General features: G+C 35.2%; 1 protein-coding gene across 1 annotated transcript in view; it reads right to left on the reverse strand.

Moving 5' to 3' along the window:
* Positions 1–6,440: 6,440 nt before the first annotated feature.
* The window catches only part of LOC133180248 (protogenin B-like), a 54,220-nt gene continuing 39,290 nt past the window's right edge, over positions 6,441–21,370 (reverse strand). Inside the window, exons 8-21 of the mRNA XM_061314789.1 lie at positions 21,196–21,325; positions 19,019–19,159; positions 18,451–18,606; positions 17,433–17,624; positions 17,181–17,297; positions 16,654–16,869; positions 16,110–16,377; positions 15,829–15,956; positions 14,668–14,835; positions 13,989–14,117; positions 13,603–13,714; positions 12,747–12,924; positions 12,196–12,342; positions 6,441–11,848 (exon numbers count right to left, since the gene is read on the reverse strand). Coding sequence (XP_061170773.1) covers positions 11,150–11,848; positions 12,196–12,342; positions 12,747–12,924; positions 13,603–13,714; positions 13,989–14,117; positions 14,668–14,835; positions 15,829–15,956; positions 16,110–16,377; positions 16,654–16,869; positions 17,181–17,297; positions 17,433–17,624; positions 18,451–18,606; positions 19,019–19,159; positions 21,196–21,325 — 2,781 coding nt within the window. The 3' untranslated portion in view covers positions 6,441–11,149. The remainder of the gene's footprint in view (positions 11,849–12,195; positions 12,343–12,746; positions 12,925–13,602; positions 13,715–13,988; positions 14,118–14,667; positions 14,836–15,828; positions 15,957–16,109; positions 16,378–16,653; positions 16,870–17,180; positions 17,298–17,432; positions 17,625–18,450; positions 18,607–19,018; positions 19,160–21,195; positions 21,326–21,370) is intronic.

The raw sequence follows: 21,370 nt of genomic DNA on the forward strand, positions 1-21,370 counted from the left end.
CAAGTTTCTTGTAAGCATATTAAGTCCGGGTTTTCTTTACCCAATAAATCACTTAATTCTTTGTTTTCAAGTTTCTGTGTTGTCAAACCTTGAATGTTCCACGACATTATTTTGATACTTCCCCCGGCGTATCCCTAGTCTGCATTAGTGTCCCTTTGTAATATATTTTGACCCCTCTCTCTTGGTCTGCTGAGTCCAGGTGGTTTGTACTCTTCACCCTCAATAATAAGTTTATCATATTTTAGGAAAGCAGTTTTATCCTCACGCTTTGCTCGAGTCATGACTGGGATAAGTTTTTTTCTTCTGTCGACGATTTCCCTGGGATACTGTTGGGACATTCCGTAAGATGTTTCCTTTAGTTTGTAGCCACAACTTTGTACCGCCTCTTTTTCCTTTTGGATTTTGAAGGAAGCAATAATTGGTCTCGTTTTTCCTATCCCTCGTTTTCCTGTCCTATATGCATTTTCGATTTGAACACCCTCAATTTCTAGCTTCTCCGCGCAAAAAGTCTTCACCGTTTGTATGCAATCCTCTACTCTTCCAAGTCGGAGCTCCTCGATTCCAAATAGAATAAGGTTATTTTTCATCATTTGTGTTTGTAAAAACAACATTTCTTCATGTAGACTTTCATTTGCTTTTTCGATTTGTTTTAATTCTGTATGTACACCTGTAATGTTCTCATCTATTCCTCGCTCCTCTATTTGTTGCGACATCACTTTAACGCTTTGTTCTAAAACCGCTACTGTCCCTTTGATAGTGTTCACTTCTTTATCTAAAATTGTTAATTTGTTTTCAAAATTTGAAATATGAGATTTAATTTCGTTTAGTGTTTCTAACTTTTCGTCCACTAATTTCAGTTTTTCAAAACTCCCCTCTAGCACCCCCTCATGCGATCTGTTTATGTTGTTATTTCTATTTATAGCACTGTTCATGGGTGAACTATTCAATATAGGTATACCCGGTAATTGTACATTATAACCAACTGGGGATATAGGGTACTTAATTCCGGGGCTAGGGTATGTGTATAGCATTTGTGGTCCCAGACCATATGCACCGGAATGCACGGATTCATCTCTAGTGTCTAACCTGTATCTTGGCGACTCACTTGCCTCGCTTGAATGGTCCGCCATTTTTTCTGCACGCTGTCTTTTATTAGTGTTACCTTCAGAGAGTTCTTGATTACTTTTATTCCGACCCCGCTTCTTCTTCTGTCTTGAATTCGGCATTTAATTCCAACACTGTATACTTTCGAAGTTTGTTCACAAAATATATATGTAATACTCGTATAACACCGTATTTTAACCGTTTTTTCTTTCTCCTAAAAAGAACACAATCGGTCAGTTATAGGGAATTCGTAAGAAATTTAGTCGGATTTTCGCAAGTTGCTCTGTCAACATCTACCGGTCATTTGGACTGACACAGAACACAGAACCTAAAGTAATCGGTCCTTAGTTGTTTCTTGTCAACAGCACCGAAAGATTTCAAGAACTCTGTCTTACTCTGTGATCTTGTAATTAGTTTTGTTAATGTGCACTCATTTACTCCAGGAACTGCAGTGGGTGTAAAATTTACACATATGCAAATTTTACATCTGGTTTGTAATTTTTTTTTTTGCATACTAGCTAGCTGTTTGTTAACAATTTTGATGCATTTTGGAGATACATGCACAGAAATATCAAGATGAACAATTACTTATCTTTTTGCAGAAAGTCCCATTCATATACAGGTACATGTAATAAATATGTAATATAATATATGTATATATATAATAAATGTCAGGGTTAGAAACTCCCTAAAATTACAACTCGCAAATAATTGCGAGTACCAAGAAAGTGAACTCGCAATTATAAGACTACTAGCAATTTTCATATAAAGTTAAATTTATATAAATTAAATACATGTAACTTAAGGAAAAAGTAGCTACTGTACAATGCACAAAATACAGCTACAGGGTGACTTTTATTTAAATTACTGATTTAAATCAAAAGCATTGTGTTCTGTCATATTATATAATTTTGCTACAGTTTCAATGCAAAAAAAATGAACTCGCAAGTTTTTGCGAGTTACCTAATTTTTAACTCGCAATTTTGGAATTCTAACTCGCGTTTTGCGAGTTGTATATAGTGAATTTCGAACCCTGAATGTAATAAATAAATATATATATACAGGTACATGTATGCACACATTCTCACAGATGTTGCAGATTTTACTCCTGGTGTGTTAATGTAATTTTTGAAATGAGCAAACTTCAGTTTTGTGTAAATTGGTATCAAGTGGGCAGTTTTCAGACAATATGGAGGTGTTTTGGGGATATTAAAAGAGGAAGATACTTCTAATATTATGTTGCCCAAGGTGACCAGAAGTCATCTGTTCACAAAAAATAAAGCAGGAGTAAATTTACTTATATGTGAAAGTTTAGTTACTAGTAATTTGTACCTTAAGGCTGACTAGATGCAAATTTTGCACTAAGAATAAAGGAACTCATATGCAAATCATCCCCCCCCCACCCATTAACATACATCATTCAAAATACATCCGTACATGGTAAATGAGTGCATTCAACAACACAATACACAACCAACCTCATCATAAAATTGTACTTCTAAAGTTTTTCGGACATCACTGATGGCTTTGACTTCATCAAAACCAGTCTCCAACAGATGGGTCCTGTCAATTAAAATAAAGTTTGTATCACCCTCAGAATTATGTGTTACATCATTCACTTTTAAAGGCCTTCATGTGACCATTTCCTTCTGAACTTTGCGCAAAATTTCAACCGGATCTGGAATATTTTGTACTTTACAAAACTCAATAATTCTACTGGACACATCTGAAACAGTTTCAACATTTTGCACAGATGGTGGTGAAACTTCGGGCACAGTGAGGCTGCTGATGTGGTTACCTTCTATGGTACTTTCTAACAACAATTCCTGGTCTTGAAAAATAAGCACTTCTTCAACATGCATTTCCTGAGAGCTTGCTGTGTTAGTCTGCATGGTCTGTGGAAGAACATTAATATTCAAAATGTCTGTTGTTGGCACATCATTCACTGTGTCAGCTTCCTGACATGTTTCTGTGTGTTTCCTCAGTTCCCGTAGTAAAAAATTCCTCCCACATGTTACACACTTTTCTTCTAAACTTAATTCACCTGACTTCTCATGAGGATTAACTATAGAGGCAGTGGACAGATTTTTTTGGATTGGCCTTATATATATTGTTGCTTGGGGATTAACATTTTTCTGCAGTTCTTTTGCTGACCATGAGCAGTTTATCAAAGTTAATTCTCTGTAGTTCTGGGTGCTTCTCAGTAATTCAAAGCCACCCCCCTCAGCTAATTTTGGAAATCCTACAATTTCCCCATCTTCATTTAATTCTTGCGAAATAAGTTTAGCCGCCAATTCATTTTCATCATGATTTTTTTAAAACAATTTTTTTCTTACCAAGTCCAGCTTTATTGAAGACTTCTTTTTCCAGTGCATTTGGGACACATTTTTGTCCTCTATGGGCCAGACATAAAAAATGCATCGTGATAAACTTGTCTTTTTTGCGCATCTTTTTCCCAGGTTTATCTCGATAATAAGGACTAAACAGGCGCAATCGTTCGCTGCTAGAAGGTTCCGTCATTTTTCCATGCACACGTTTTTTAAATTTATGTCGTAATCCGATTGTTTCAATGCCAAGTCTTTTCAATTCGTCGTCCGATAGCATCTCTATCATGTCAATTGATATGTTTTCCCTTTCGAAATTGGGATACACGCTAGGTATCCCCAGCTCTACCAGACATTCCCGCAGGCCATCCATCTTGACTTTTAAACGTTTTGGCGCGATAATTTCCAAAGGAACACATTCGGAACACAACGACATAATATATAAAGTGGACTTAATGATATAAATTGTGTACTATATATTATATGAAGTGAACTTAATGATATAAATTGTGTACTATATATTATATGAAGTGAACTTAATGATATAAATTCTTTACTACATATTATAAAAAGTGGACGTAATGTTATAAATTCTTTACTACATATTATATAAAGTGGACATGATGCTATAAATTGTGTACTACATATTATATGAAGTGAACTTAATGATATGAATTCTTTACTACATAATATATAAAGTGGACTTAATGATATAAATTGTGTACTACATATTATATGAAGTAAACTTAATGATATAAATTCTTTACCACATATTATAAAAAGTGGATGTAATGATATAAAATCTTTACTACATATTATATAAAGTAGACTTAATATAAAGAATAGACTTAATGTTATAGGCATCAGACTATATAGTATTTTAATTTGACAACATATTATAACTTCTTTACTACATATTATATAAAGTGGACTTGATGATATAAAGGATAAACTTAATGTTATATAAAATTGACACTATGATGCATATTTTTTACTACATATTATGTAAAGCTGACTTAATGATATAAAGGATAGACTTAATGTTATATAAAATTGACACTACGCTGCATATTTTGTACCCTTAAGACAGCTGTGGCGTTCCATACATAACGCTACAGATCCCGTAGAATGCAAATATTGTGCAATTTACGGCGCAAAATTTTCTGCGTACTTTGTGGATGTATTTCGCCACTTTCCAGCATTGGTCAATCAACAACCTATCATCCACTAATTCCATTCTATAACTAACCTGTATATTTTATCTACCTCCTAACCCTTTATTGTCGTCTCTACAGATCAATAAACTCGCTTGCAATATGTTGTGAATTTGTTGTCGGATGGCATAAAATTCACAAAAAGCGAGTTTTAAAAAATTGAAAAATTTATATAACCCGCCTAAACAGTCTAGACGAACTCCAAAAACAGCGTGAACTCCGAAAATGAAGTCTTTGGCTCCATCATGCATTGCGGCAAAATGGCGTCCGATGTAAACAAACAATGGATTGTCGCTCGCTTTCTCCAAATAAACGGCTGCATAATGGCTGTATTTAGTGCATTATTACTTCGTTTTATTTTTTGTTGAATGGATAATTGCATTTATTGAATTATTTTGTGGATATTGACTTATTTATCGCTTCAAACTCTTGCATAATAGTGAATTGGATATACGACATCGAATTCAATTCTGCCGGTAAGAAATATTTTCTTATTTTATTTATTGTCTCCTTGATTTAAATTTTATGTCGTTCCTAAAATAAAGGTGCTTTAAATTTTTTATTGAAGACACCCAACTTGTATTTATTTTAATCAGAAAATGCGCATTTTTCACCACGGAGCAGAGATATTAACATGCTCATTTTTAGAAGACATGTTGTGTCCTTAATATCTAGAAGAGTGGTTTTTAAAGTTATTATATTGATAGATAATAGTTTTAAAAATGTTTTCATAATAATATCTGTTCGTATGTGATAAAAAATCGGTAAATAACTATGGTAAAAACTTACGCGTTCAATTCAGATGTCGTACACAAATTAAAAAACCGTAATGCTAATTTATGTGTAAAATTCAGTCAAGTTTTTAACAGTTACAATACATATTGTCCCATTTTGCATATATATCCCTTTTATTATGCATATTTACTTCTCAAAACGTATCATTTTCTCTGTAATTGATCTGACCTGAAACGTTAACTTTGAAAGTAAATATCTCCTTTTTTGCAAATAAAATCAAAAATCTAACAAATACGATCTCTTCCAACGTCTTTTGTTTAGCATTTCTGAGTACTGGCATAATTGCCATACTTTCCAAAACTTTGCACGGACAGTTTTTGTAGACCCATCATTTTTGCTCAAAAATCGCCATTTTTTGTGTGTGTGCGCATGCGCAGACTCTATTTTCGGAGTCTTTTTCAGTCTCAATTTCTTACTTCCGGAAACGCTGTTTTTGGAGTTCGTCTAGACTGCTAAAAAAAAGGGGGGGGGGGAACAACGTTACATTGAATCTACACTGAGGTTGCTTCCATATTTCTTGGACTAATACAATGTATTGTTTTTAGAGAATTTTAAAGATTTTTTTCCTATATATTCTCATGTAAATGTTTGATCTACTATTTTGGCTCCTTCCTACCCCCTGGGGACATGATTTGAACAGCCTTAAGTTTTACAAAGGATTGTATTTCATATCCTATATTTACGACTCACTGGTGTAATTGAGGATGCATTCATTCTCCAGGTTTCTACTGCATTCAGCAGTTGTTACAAGAGGAAATATGCTCAAATCTTTTGAAATCACATTTACTTGCTAATATTCAGCTAAAACCAAGCTACAAAATCGCTTGTCAAATTTTGAACAGATTTGGGCTGCAGTCTCAGCAAACTTTATCTTGTATATCAACTATCACTTTTAGTTCCATCATTTATAGCTACATGTATAACACACGGTGTATACACCTTACATGTACCAGGCACGCTGTTTTCATTCGAGTTAGTCAACAATCAAAAAACAACAAAAGAATACGGAGTATTGGTTTATTACATGATGATCGTGTTTATCAACCTAAGAATACAGTAACACTCGGGTCATTTACAGAACCGAGAGATAAACAACGTACCAGCAGTTCACTACACTATGACAATTAATTCATTATTGTTAATGACCAAAAATAATTTTCATCAAATTGGCAGTCAATTTCTGCCCAACAAAGAATTTTTTGAAAATCTTTTATAAGAAACTATGACGTCATGTATGACATCATACAACGTCATATCTTTGATGATGTCATGGTGATGATACAGCCAGTACGTGTTTCGAGGTCAACACACAGAAATAAAAACAGAGTTCATGACAATTTAACATTGGATATGCACTAAAGCTCACAAGTATCAGTACAACAAGAGTTACTGTTCTTAGTCACTAAGAAAAAAATCAAAACCATTGCAAATTTAAAATAATAATAAATAAACTGCTACAGCAGTGTTCTCTTTACCATAGATCCCACAATCATAAAATCTGAATGTTTGAAATTTTTTTTTAAAGTGGAATAAAATAAAATTAACTAAATACAAAGAGCACATTTTAAATTCATTTGCAGTCCCTTCACTGAAAACACCGCATTATAATTGCATGTTAAAATTTTTGATGCACTTACATCAAACTTTTGTCTAAAATTCAAAAAGAAAAAATATAATAAAACCAGCTTAAATTCACAGTAAAATGTCACAAAAATCAACGAAAATATTTCATCATTCAGATATAAATTCATGCCCAAAAAAAAGAAAGGGGGGACAAAAACAAAATCAGAAACAAGAGCTATTTAATCTAGCTTAATTTCTTTGTTGCTATAAAACGTGAGGATAATAACATGACATAAAACGCACACAAGACCCCAGAAATGATTCTTCCACGAGTTGAGCACTGTCCTGTAAAATATCTATCAATAATAATTAATCATCTCAAAAAAATGTTTCACCGGGATTAAAGTAATCACCACCGAGGCAGGTCAAAGGTCACCGTGATTTCAATACAAACATTTTATTCCCTTGACTGCCACGGCTTAGATTTTATAAACCACTAACAAAGTCAATTTTCAAGGCAAGCAACTCTATAAATAGATTCATGAAACAGATCTCAAGGTCACTCGGATTCACCATGATTAAAAGTGACAACAAATGTGTTACACTGTCAGCATTGATTTCAAACTATTTACAACACTTAACATTCTTTGGTTGTTGGCTTCCAAATCAAAACAAGAGAAAATAAATGGGTTCAATCGTCAAATGATTTTTTTTAAGTAGAAAAAAAACCTCAATGCCTTTTTTTCCTTATCAAGACCTACATGTACTATTAAGAAATCGAATGAACAAAATGCATTTTCTTTGTAATAATAATTCATTTTTATTTTAAAGATTTTTTTTGGCAGTAGATCAGTAAAGCCTTTTTCCTCTCAATTGAAACCCATAGTATAGCTTTACCCTAATACTGTCTATTAATTCTAGCTTATACTTCAGTTTATGTGTTCAGTACTTGGTTGTGTTCAAATTGTGTCTCCCTGATTTTTGTAACCTGAGCTAATGAAATTGATGGTTTTGCTTCATAACCTTCCACAAACTTACTCAAAACTAGGTGGAGTATATAAATCTTAGCTTTATGGATACCTCTGTTATGCATTAAATAAAATAGATCTTTGAAAATTGGAAAGATTTTAAAATGGTCAGGACACTTCACAAATTCTGTCTGAAAACTGAAAATAATATACAAGAGGAACCCATGATATCTATTACTCAAGGAAACTTTACCTCTTAAAAGAATTTTTTTTAAAAAATCATTACGGAATCTCCGTAATACAAAAATGTGTTGATCAGTAATTTGAACAAAAATTGTATATGATATAATAATTTAAGATGAGAGTGATTCTTCCCCTTGATTCTAGGGCCCCCTTCACATGTTCAGGATGCATCACCTCTGTTCCAAAATATATGATATAGATTGTACAGGTGCTTGTCCATAAAAAAAAATTAGGCATAATCGCACTTGTATCTTCACACAACCGGGAAAGAAGAAAATTCTTTTGAATCTTGTACATGGCTTAGACAAGATTTTTTTTAAATTGTGCTAATGGCTCTTTAGAAAAAAAAATAACTTACATAGAAAGTTCAAACTTTTGTGTTGGTTTCCTCTCCAAGTTTTTAAATTCAGTTTTCTAGATCCCTCTTGCTCGCAGTAAGAAATAATGAACGCTCCCTGAGAAATGTGTGTCGAGCAAAAGGCATCTTGAGGTAGTCATTAGAGGTTACCATGGTAACAGATTAAGAGGTCGCTATGGTTACAACATGGTCTGTGTTAACAGTGCAGAAAAAAGCAATATCATGTTATTACATAAATGTTGTACAATGAAATTCACAGGGCTTGTTTTTTTTCCTTTTACAAAATTATATATTTTTTTGTTCCAACAATATCTGAGGTCAGAACACATAGCATTTAAACCAGAGGACGAACCACTTAAACTAGTACATGGGAGATAAAATGGTGAAAAAAAAAATCAATATTGTGTGAGGGGGAAAAAATGACGTTGGTTTTGGGACACAAGTGACATTGAAACACACTACAATGAATATTTTGTACAAATGAGAGGTTCTTTTCAATAAATGCCTCACCTCATCCCTTTATATAGTCACAACCAGTAGGACCGAATTAATCGCCAATAAAAACCATCAACAATAATTAGTCAATTAGAGGAGCCAAGTCCTTTCACTATTTGTTGCACAGGGACGATATCATTCTGAAAACCTATTTTACCATTTAGTGAAGTTTCCAATCAGCTACTTAACATATATAAATTTTCATTTTCTCTTCTACTCCATTTTAAAGAGAAGATCAATACTTAACAAGAAAAAAAATTAAGAAAATTTAAGAAGTTAAATTGCCTTATCTAACGGGTCAGAAATAAACAAGCCTATACTTATACACCGGATGTATTCATCGCAGATCGTCAAATCTGGACCCAATCTTGTTCAGCTGGATCTGCACCATTAGTACCCTGCACCAACTTAAGCCTCAATTTCATTTTGTCTCCCTACTATGATCCAGTTCTCATTCACGATGTACCCTATTTGTGAAACACCGATGGAATATCCAAGCAAAAAAAATTCAAAATTTGCCATTTAAGATTGAGCCTTCAGGTTTTTTCAGATTTTTTTTACTGCACCCAACTATTAGCTGGATTACAGTACTCAGATTTGAAAAATACTTCGGATTTTGAAAGATTGAAAGCTGATGATCAAAAATACTAGAATATCTTACATGTAGGTTTGATTACAAATTTAACCCCCAACTACAACAGCAAAACTTTCTTTAAAACCAAATTTTGCACCCACTTGCAGAAGAGATTTATCACACAATGCAAAATGTAAAAAAAAAAATGTTTACAATTAAAAAAAATCATCAGATCTCATAAAAAACTTCAATAAAATACAATAAAGTTATGAATTTTGAATTCTCAAACAAAAAGTTAAAATAGCACTTATATCTTTCAATTAGCACTAACTTGTCTTGCCTTATACAGACATTAAAACAGATCTAAGTATTAAAAAAAATCACTATTTCCACGATTGATGAAAAAAATACACATCTTGAAGATAATAAAACATCTATCTGAAGAAAAAAAAGCATATTTCTGAGAATCATTTTCCTTACTTACATCAGAATTTAAAAGCAATGCTTTTTAAATAACATTTCCATATTAATGTAACACAAACAATTCCTGCTTCTACAAATAAGGGACATTACCCAAGAAAAAAAAATACAATAAAAATAATTTACTCACAACTCAGGTTATAGCATCTAAAATATCAATGCCTCTAACAAAACTGGGACCCATTCTGTTTCAAACTGACCCGTGTCAATTTTTTTAATAATTGCTAACAATAATCTACCTTGGTCAAACATTTTTTTTTTGCACTGAAAACTCACAGATCTGTCATTTATACATCCTGTGCCTGTTTTTGACAACAGCCAAAAAGAAATACTCTTGAAAAAATTCTGAACAATTTCTGGCAAATAAGAAAGAGTAAACCAACTCCTAACTTTTAAAATATAACTGACTTTGGCCCAATTCTAACAGAATAAACAGAGATAATCACTTATAAACTACAAAGAACTCCTCTAGGTAACAAATCCTAAACATCAACATTATGAATATGCATGACCAATAATCTACCTATGAAAACAATAAGGGGGTCACTTAATGTATAACTTCATTTAACTTCAGTCTCAGATTGTCCCGTAAAACCGGTGTAAGGAGGGATAGCAATGACAAATAATTTAGCAGAGCAGTGAGGTAAACTTGTAAGATATATCCATCTCTTTTTTTTCTTCAAAAAATAGTACAGGCAAACGCACCAATATAAACTTACAAAAAGAACAAAAGAAAATGCTAGCTAGCCAGGGGCCACCAAAGGGGGGTGAAACAAATATAAATCAAAATATTTCTGACCTGCATTTCACATGTAGAAAATAAAGCAACAAAAAAAAATCCTCCAGCTTTTCCCCCCTTCAGAGCCCCCAAATTACACCCGTATAGAATGAACATAAACAATTAAAAACAAATACATAATTTCACTTCTTCACGAAATGTCAATATCATTTAGCTGCAAATATCCTGCCTGATAATTCAGCTCATTTTGTGAGCCTATTTTTTTTTTTTCAGTGAGAAGTAGAAACAAAAGTCAAACGCTAACATCCACAGTGCAGCGATGATGACTCTTGTCGCTGGGGTAACTCTGTACACCCCTGGGGGGTCTCCGATTCAGATCCCTCCTCTGACCGATAAGATTACTTTCCTGAGCTGAGGTTGGTTTTTTATACTTCACTTGGGGACTTTGGAGGTTGGTAAATGAGGGGTTGTAGCAGTCACTGTCCGGCAGGTCCCTTATTTCACTCTCTGGAGATGACCGCCCGTCATTTTGGCCCTCTTCAGCCATTTGCCCATGCTCTCTTCCCTGATGTAGCTTGTGAGGTTTTGATGAGTGTGAGGGAACCATCCCTCCTCCCTCCACTCTTTCCTGTGAGGTAGCTGGCTTACTGTGAACTCCCCTGAGTGAGGGATGGGGAGGGGACCGACCCTCCCTTTGACCCGTTTTAGCTGCGGCTGTTCGGTACGAGGTATTTTTAGTAAAACTGTCCATTGACTGTGGGCTGACTTCACTGCAGACCTGCTGTGAGTCTGCTGTGTTTGGAGGTAGATTTTGTATGGAACCATCTTGGTCATTTAAACTCTTATTGCTTTCTTCCGTGTCCTCTAGACTCTTGTCTATTCCATCCAGCAAGGAATCTCGATCTGGTGCTTTGTCTAGAGGCGTGGCATCCTCTGACAGATGACTGACATCACTTCCAGACAACATGGCTGCAATCAGACCCCTCCTTTCCTACACAAAACAAAAGATCAATATAAGACATACATAATCAGGTATCTTTAACAATTAAAAACATATATTTTATGTCACTACAGTAAAAGTTGTCTTATCGGACACCTGTGCAATCTGTTTCAGTGATCTGAACAATATAACACCCTGTCTATTCTGACACAAAAACTGTGTCCCAGTGTGTGTCAGATAAGACAAGTTTCACTATATAAATGTAAGCGAATGCACTATTGGTAAATGACAATAAAAATTAATCAAACTATAGCTCTCTTCCTTGTGTATCACATTTTTTATCTCATTTAACATCTGCAATATTGTTAGAATATTATTTTTAGTTCAAAGAAATCTACCTCCATGTTCCCCGAATTGGCATACCCCACAAACGTTGACATATGTCCATTAGGGATATGTCCATTCTTCATGCCATTCTTAAATGGCACATATCCGTTGACCCGCGACCCATTCGGGGTCACAATGATATTCCCACTGCCACATCCCTACAAAAAGAGTGGATAATTTATTTTTATTTAGGGAAGAGTATTTTTCTAAATCTAGTGCTAATCCAAAACTGCATTGTAGCTACCAAGGTACAGTAAAACATGTTTATGGTGAACACGCTTATAATGAATTGACCCTTACAGCTAGGTGATTTTCATTCCTGTGCCTTAAAAAAAATATATTGTGAACTTAACGGCTGTAATAAATTACGTTTATAACGAAGCAAAATCCCCCCCCCCCCCCCCCCCCCGGCACTCGTTATAAGCGTATTTTCCTGTATTATCCTATAAAGTAAACAAAAGCAGTTTTGAATTCACCCCTTAACAATTCCACTAAGAGAAAGTGAGAACAATATTTCCTGGAAGACTTCAACAACATTCTCCTTGCTCCTGTAGATACCTACCTTGGAATCTGAGTGCTCGTTTTCACCGGGTAAAGAGCTCAACATTGGTGTACACGTCTCCAGCTGATACTCGTTCAGCCCCGCCCCTACAGCGTGTCCATTGCCCCGCCCACCCACATGTCCGTTACTGTGTAGATAGACAGGCTGGGTGATGTGGGATTGAGGAGACGCAAAACACCTGTAAAAGAAAAATTATTCATGACTTTGAATCAATAACCAATATTATCCTATTAGTGGAATTTTTAGCAAGAGGCAAATTTTGCGATTTGTTCTTATAAAATGATATATGATTTTAACAAGAGGTAATTCTAGCGGTTTTTTTCTAGTGACTTTTCCTCATATTCAGAATAAATTATTAGCAATATTCAATTTTAACTACCTCAACACACTCGCTAATAATGCCAAAACTGAATCCTCGCTAAAAATTCTGCTTATACGGTAATGTACTGGGTCCATGTACAACAACAAGAACATCTTGCTTACTGTATATTTAATTCGTCTTCTTTTTACCACAATTTATAATCCATCCACCTTACAATACAGCCCTTCACTGTTCAATTACTTCAAACATTACATTTACATATTTATAATGTTTACATGAACCATTCTTAATGCTGTTTAGAAGTTGTCTCCCTTTCTCTAAGATTCATAGAAATACTGAATTTCAAAGGCTTCTGATTATTCACTGATGACATGATTTTAAAACATATTTATCTATTTACCAAAAAGAGGAAACAGCTTATGCTATTGATATGTAGCTTTATGTCCAAGTACACATAACGATATACATCTCCAAAGTGAATTGTGACAAACTTCTTTAGGGCTTTACAATTACTACACTCCTTAGCTTACTTACTTGTTCCTGAACAGTATAATGAGGATGCAGATAATGACACAGGCAACACCAATACTGATCCCCAGAATTATCCCCAATTTCTGATCCTCCTGTGGCGCCACTTCACGGGGCTCTGTAATATCCAGAATTACATTAGCACAACTATATCTACAGATAAATAGATTTTTAACAAAACTAATTTACTTTCACAAAAAATAATTTTTTTTCTTTGTTAACAATATACCACAGGAATATTGCATGCTTTATGAAATAAGGGCATCTACAAGAACTATTTGTGAAGATCAGATTTCAATTTTATTCATTTTTTTTTCATTCAAATGTTTTGGATTATGCTTCAAGGCCAAGCATCAGTTTTTTTTTCATGGTTTCTGATTGGTTCAACTTACCTGTTGTTCTTATTTTGGAGATTTCCATTGGGTCAGTGGGCGGGCCTGGACCAGCATTTGTACACGCCTTCAATTTGATTCTGTACAATCCATTCTGGAGTTGTTCAATAGTGGCTGATGTTAAAGATCCTAAAAAGCAAACAGGATCAATTTGTTCAAGCTGTCTTGTGCAAATATATAGTGTACATGTATAAACAAGCATTCTGAGAGTACTGCATAAGCAATACTAGTCCCCTACAAACAAGCATAATATGGTTTCCCTTAAAAATCAAAAAGGCTGCAATTCTGTCAAAAAATCATTCAAGTGAAGTTGTCACTCATCAATGTACACTCATGTACCGAAAATCAGCTCATTATCTGCAAGCGTTTATGGAAAAACAAAGTGGGACAGACTGACAGACAGACTAGCAGACCAATGATGGACAGGGGAGGAGGACACCTACAGTCCCCTCTGGTTTCAGCCATGAGAATATTTCATTGAGAGAACCACAAGAACAATCAGAACATCCACATTACATCTGTCACCCGCCAGTGTATTTTTTTTTTTTAAATAAAAGTGAAACAGATGATGAACAAATTGATCCCTATGTGTTTGCGATACTCTCCTGGCAACACCGAACTCAACACAGGCAGGCTGAATCAATTCTACAGGCAAAACTCGACAGAAAGATGCGCTTACCATTGACACTTTTGATTTCCCAGGGGCTGGACATATCTTGTGAGGTCAGGATCTGATACATGACGAGGTAGGTTGTGATGTTCCCGTTGGGCTGTGCCGGCGGTTTCCAAGTGATCAAGATACGCCTCTCTTTCACCTGGCCCTGAAGCTCACGGGGCTGGGAGGGAACTGAAATTTTACAAAGGAACATGTTATAATACTACAAAATGTGGGAAATATTTCTATACTAAAATGTATCGGTGGCGCAGATTTAATAAAAGGGGGGTTACTCCCACCATCTTTCATTAAGGAACTTCTAAGCACTGCACACATAAAAATTCTTATTCCATGGCAGTTTTATTCAGTAAGAATGTTATGCCCTTTGATTTACAGAGATACTACTAGCATTCCAAAGTGTTTCATTAACAGATCAATGCTCTGGAAATTAAATCAATGCAATGAATATTTTGAATAGTTTAGAAAAAGATAGGGGTGAAACGGTACACTTCCTTCGCGGTTCGATACGTATCGTTTAATTTTGTCTCGGTACGGTTATTTTCGGTACGATACATTTTGATAGAAGGAAACAAATTCAACCTTGTTTTATGCTTTCTTTTTCTAAATCTAGTCACTTCATTTACAAATTTTTATTTGCAAATTGACTAGAAGAAATTAATCAGAATTATTTGACTGTCAAAAATTATTTTACAAACTATTAATCATCAAAAATTTACGTTTTCTAATATACTTATTTATCCTGAGTAACGTGTTTTACCTTATGCCAAACCCAACTGAATAAAGATCCCGACCGAAAAATGAACCGAACCGAAAATTAGAGATTTTGCACCATGTATCAAACTGAGAAAAAATACCGCCGTGAATCGATACTGCGGTGAACTGTTTCACTCCTAGAAAATGAGCAATGCAATGTCTTTTGAGAACATTAAGTCCTGAAACATTGATTACATTAAATAATATTTATAATGTGTGACTAACTTAGCAAAACAATCTGATGAGCTTTTGTACGCCTAACTTCAATATTGGATGGTCCCTCCCCAAGAATTTCAACATTCTAAATGAGGGAGTTCATCCCATCCCTCATAAAGTTTCTACTTCCATTCAAATACAGATGGTGCCATCCCATAAATTTATATCTTCCTACAACCTCAATGGAGTCTTTACCTCCCTCCAGAGTGAGATTGACAGTCGGTTGGCTCCACCTCCCAATAACTCCGCCCACAATTTTCCTGACAACACACTGGTACGAAGTGTAGGGTTTTAGATGGGAAATCCACAAGGAGGTATCAGACCTGTGAAATGGAGACAGTTATTTTTACGAGTTGAAAAAAGAAATAAGAGTATCAAAGGAAGAGAATGCATGCTAACACGAATTTTAAGTCATGACATAAGAATTATCTGCTTAATGATAAATTGTTGGAAAAAGTTTCCATATTTTCCCTTACGTCTTCACAATGGCTACTTTATTATATGCCTGGTCCTTCATAAACATGGCAGGGCGGTATCCCACTTCATACTCCACTCCCCTGCCCTGGTCCCCAGGGTGAGGGGTCCAGACCAGTAACATGGCGGTGGAGGTTCGATTAACGACCCTCAGATTCTGAGGAGGTTCCTCGAGGGGATCTTGAGAGGTGACATACTCCTTTATGATTGGGTCTGAGGACCCATGCTTGCTGTTGGCCACCAGGGAGAACTGGTATGTGGTCTTGTTCTCTGAAAACAAGGAAAACCAAGACATTATTAAATTAAATAAAACTTCAACATTTAGTGCCCTCATCGGGTTGTCCCTAAGACCTGGAGGCTGGGGAATTTCCCTGCCTATAATGATGTAATCCTCCAGTTATTCTGGTACTCCCCTTCAGCCCCCTCTCAGGGAAGGAACTTCAGACCCCCTTCTACTTTTTTAATGTCTCCTGCAATTTCAAATCTTAGGGACAACCCTGCCTGATTACCATCTAGTGTTGGAATGATATAAACTGTAATTCTTACTCAGGTTTTTCACTTGGAACCAGGACAGAGAGGGATCTGTGATCTCGTGTGTTCGAGATCCTGTAGGGGTTCCTTCCAAACTTGAGACGGTCAGCGTGTATCCTGTGACTGGCTCCTCCCCCATGGAGTGTTGCCAAGTGACATTGACCGAGTTCGCCGAGATCTTCTTCACCAAGATGTTTGATGGTGGATCTGGCATCGTGTCATTCACTGAGGCTTAAAATAAACAAATTTGGATCTTTGTAGACAAGGTGGATAAGTTCATTTAAACAGATTTTCTAATGGCACTATAAAACTCCAAATTAAGAATACATTAATTAAAATGTTTAATAATTTACATAGCCACTTCAAAGAATTTTCTCTCTAACACACCTGAGCTTTGATTATGATTATCAACAAATAATGAGATTTAGCCACACAATTAGAAACTGCATTTTTTTAGATTGTAGATTTTGTCACATTATTAATGTTTAAATTATTTCTCATAACAGACTGTTCCTTTTACCTCCCCCTACACGAGTCCTTACCATTAGTGTGGCCGGCTGTTCTGTACTCCACCCATTGGCTGTCACTAGGGAGATCAGGGTAACCCATTGCTGTTCCTGCCATCACCCGGATCTTGTACAATGTATTGGGTTTTAAGCCTAAAACATACATGTATTAATTAACATCAACAATATATATATATAAAGGGTTTATGAAATAGGGTCATATCTCATTAACATGATTAATGGTTACAAATTTTAAATTTAGAATTGAAATGGAATGTCAAAGTTTACCTGAGATGAGATAGGATCTGGCGGTTCCGGACACCACCTTGGTGACCTTGCGCTGGTCCGAGGTCCTCATGTACTCGATCAGGTGACTGGTGATGACCCCCTTCCTGTCCTCCAGGGGGAGTTCGTCCCACTCTATGTTGATGCTGTTTGGGGTGGTACTAGCTACAGAAATCACTGGGGCTCTACTGGGTTCTGGAAAACAATCGAAGATTTTGTGATATCTAAAAAATATTTGCTGATCTTCAAATCCCTTAGCCTGGTGGGTTTAAAGGCCATTTATCTATTCTACTACAAGACCCTCCCCCAACTTGTGACTTGGTGTACTAACTTCTGGATAAGTTGCAGATAACCTCTGACTTGGCATACATACTATTTGGATGAGTTTTAATAGTGATAACTTTTACTTTGTTTATCAACTGTCTAGATTATGTTGAAACTGTGATGTTATGTGACTTGGTATACTGTTTGGATGAGTTGCTGGATGACTTGTAAAATGTGTTACTTAGTATCTGGATGAGTCATGACTTGGTATACTTACTGTCTGGATAAGTTGTGACTTGGTATACTTACTGTCTGGATGACTTGTGACTTGGTATACTTACTGTCTGGATGAGCTATGACTTGGTATAATTACTGTCTGGATGACTTGTGACTTGGTATACTTACTGTCTGGATGAGCTATGACTTGCTATTATTACTGTCTGGATGACTTGTGACTTGGTATACTTACTGTCTGGATGAGTTGTGACTCTGACGACTTGTGACTTGGTATACTTACTGTCTGGATGAGTTGTGACTTTGACGACTTGTGACTTGGTATACTTACTGTCTGGATGAGTTGTGACTTTGACGACTTGTGACTTGGTATACTTACTGTCTGGATGAGTTGTGACTTTGACGACTTGTGACTTGGTATACTTACTGTCTGGATGAGTTGTGACTTTGACGACTTGTGACTTGGTATACTTACTGTCTGGATGAGTTGTGACTTTGACGACTTGTGACTTGGTATACTTACTGTCTGGATGAGTTGTGACTCTGACGACTCGTGACTTGGGCCCAGGCCCACTGTTGATGTATCCCCTGATGTATATGGAGTAATTAGTGTATGGTTTCAGCCCCTCTATCTTGGCTGACGTTCCACTGTTCACCACAATACTTTGAATCTGTTTATCTAAATTAAGAATGATTACATAGTGTATAGGGTTAAAGTCCATTTATTCTCATACAGCTTACATAAAATAATAGGGAAGGCCTAAATTGTCACTTGCAAGAATTTTTGTCATGAATCTTAAAATGACTTTGACAAGAGAATATTGATGCATATGTGATGCATATGTTCTAATGACACAACTGCAAAAGAAAGTTATTGTGAGAGTTTTACTTTTAAAACAATTTAGTTTTACTAAGTATTTCAAATGGTAATCAAAACAGGCTTCCACAAACTACACTTTTCATATTTTTTTAAGATCAGTTGTAAATATTTCATTAGGGAATAAATAAATTCACTTCTTTATCAGAGTTTGCTCCCTTATCAAACGGACACTCTGGTCTTGAAAAATCTCACAATATAGAAGAGGCCTTACTTGGATTATTGGACTCTGCTATATCTACAGTATAGGCCAGGATGGGTTCCGTTAATGAACGCGAGTGATTCCAGTAAACATTAATGGTGTTCTGATCGATCGCGAAGGCCGACACATTCCTGGGCAGATCAGGAGCTCCAACTAAAAGAAAAAAACAGAGGAAAACATTTTTAAGATTTTCCCTCCATGAACTCATTATCACAACACGTAGTAATCGTTATCTGCATCTTACACATGTCATTTTTTTTTTTTTACACAGTAACAAGTACATAAAGTACACATATATTAATTTTCTACATTTTATTACACAAAGTCTTTTTTCTTTTAAATTATATTTTCAATGTGTTTAATTAAACCTACAAACTCCTTTTCATTAGGGGTGTCAACAAATAGTCGACTATTCGACTATCAGTCCAATGGACCGATTATAAAATTAATATTCTTTTACAAGATCTAGATCAAGATTTAGTAAATAACTTTAGACTGTCTTTTTGGTGATAGATCCATTATTACGTCATAATCAATTTAAACTTTATTTTTCCCATACTTTACGGTAAGGGTGCAACGATAAACCGTTTGACGGTATATCGAGGTATATTTTTCCACGGTTCAATTCACGATACGCTAAACTGATATCGCGGTTCGGTTCAATCGGTCCAGAATTATCCGAATCGTCCGTTTTGTTTCCTTTTTTACAATTTCAAAATGGCTTCCGCACAAAACGTGAGGTCGCCGATAACGCATTAACGGAAGTTAAACTCATCTCCAGCATCTTACAGACCTCAGATTTAACACGGAGAAGGACTTAATGTGATTATAAGTTATAGATGTTAAGACTAATGATAAACCCTTTAGATCTAAACGTATTCTTTGGTAATACACGATATTTCATCACCTGTGTATTTCGATGAAAATTCACTGTCTTGTTGACTAAAACGTGTTAACATGAGAATATGACAACTCCTTTTTGATTCCAATTTAAAAGGAAGATTATTAGGAAAGGTCCCCGTAGTTCCCTGTAAATGTTCATCATTGGTTTAGAAAATTGTCAGAACTCAAAGATCTACCTAACAATCCAATTCAGGTTAACAAAATTTTATTTTAATCATTATTAGAAAAATATGAACATTTATATAACCCTGTCAAGGTTTAAAAAAGAATATGATACAAACTTGAAAGACTTTTATACCTTGTCATGTATCGTGATACGTATCGTACTGTGAACTGAATACCGTGATACGTATCGTATCGTGAGGTTAGTGTATCGTTGCACCCCTACTTTACGGCTCTAATAGAATTGTGTAGAAAATAAATTACTTTCATGGAATTCAATTTAAAATCATGTGAAAATTAATACTGATACCTATATTCAATTTGATTTTATTTTAAAGAAGAGGCTAAGAACACACAAATTACCGTTTTCTGAGAGACTGTAGGCAATCTGGATACCTTTCATTTGTCTGATATGGAAAAAAAACTCCAACATTCGTGATTGGTTTTCTTAATTTTTCATTGAAAATGACAGTTTAAAATATGATTTTTCGTCTTGTTTATCTACAAATTATTCCCTGATACACCTTATTTGACCAAGCTATAGTTATAAAGCATCATTAAAGGAATTTATTTCTCAAATTTGAGAAATCTGTAGGCTCCTTTCATTTACTAGATCTTGACCTCAAAGACATTTTGATAGTTGGTACAAAAAGTAAATTCAAATATTTAACATTATCACAGACATCATGTGTCCCCCCCCCCCCCCCCCCCAAAATCATTTTAATAAGCTTTAGAAAATACATTGTATTGTCATTTTTTTAAGCTTCCTAAAAACCGACTTTACAGACCAATTTATGAACATGATTGACGGGGAAATCATACATTTTGGAGAAATTAGCAGTCTATATTTAGTAAATATAAACACACTATCCACATTTTAGGTCCATGTGAACATCTGTGTGTAACATATGATGTTAATTTTTAATACATGTAAATTTAAGAAAAGGTGTTTGGGGTTAAATATGTCATGTACCAGTGAAGTTTGAAATAAAATTTTAGTTTCCAAAAAAGTTATTAATTAGACTATCGTTGGAATAATGCAATCGAATATTCGACTAAAGAAAATAGACATTTTGACATCCCTACTTTTTATGCTTATATTTAACACTATATTAAATACTGACCAACAGAATAAATGTCCAGTCTGGCTACAGCTGTGTCGTACCCGAGACTGTTCTCCCCCACACATTGGTAATACCCAGAATCTGTCAGCTCAGGGTTCACCACTACCAACTCGTTTTTGGGCTTCACCACCTGTAAGGTAACATCAGAATCTACATTTATGAACTACATCCAATA

This window comes from Saccostrea echinata, unplaced genomic scaffold (genome assembly GCF_033153115.1).
Source record: "Saccostrea echinata isolate AGI-Se365-2 ecotype Australia unplaced genomic scaffold, CSIRO_AGI_Sech_v1 ptg000006l, whole genome shotgun sequence".
Taxonomy (NCBI): domain Eukaryota; kingdom Metazoa; phylum Mollusca; class Bivalvia; order Ostreida; family Ostreidae; genus Saccostrea; species Saccostrea echinata.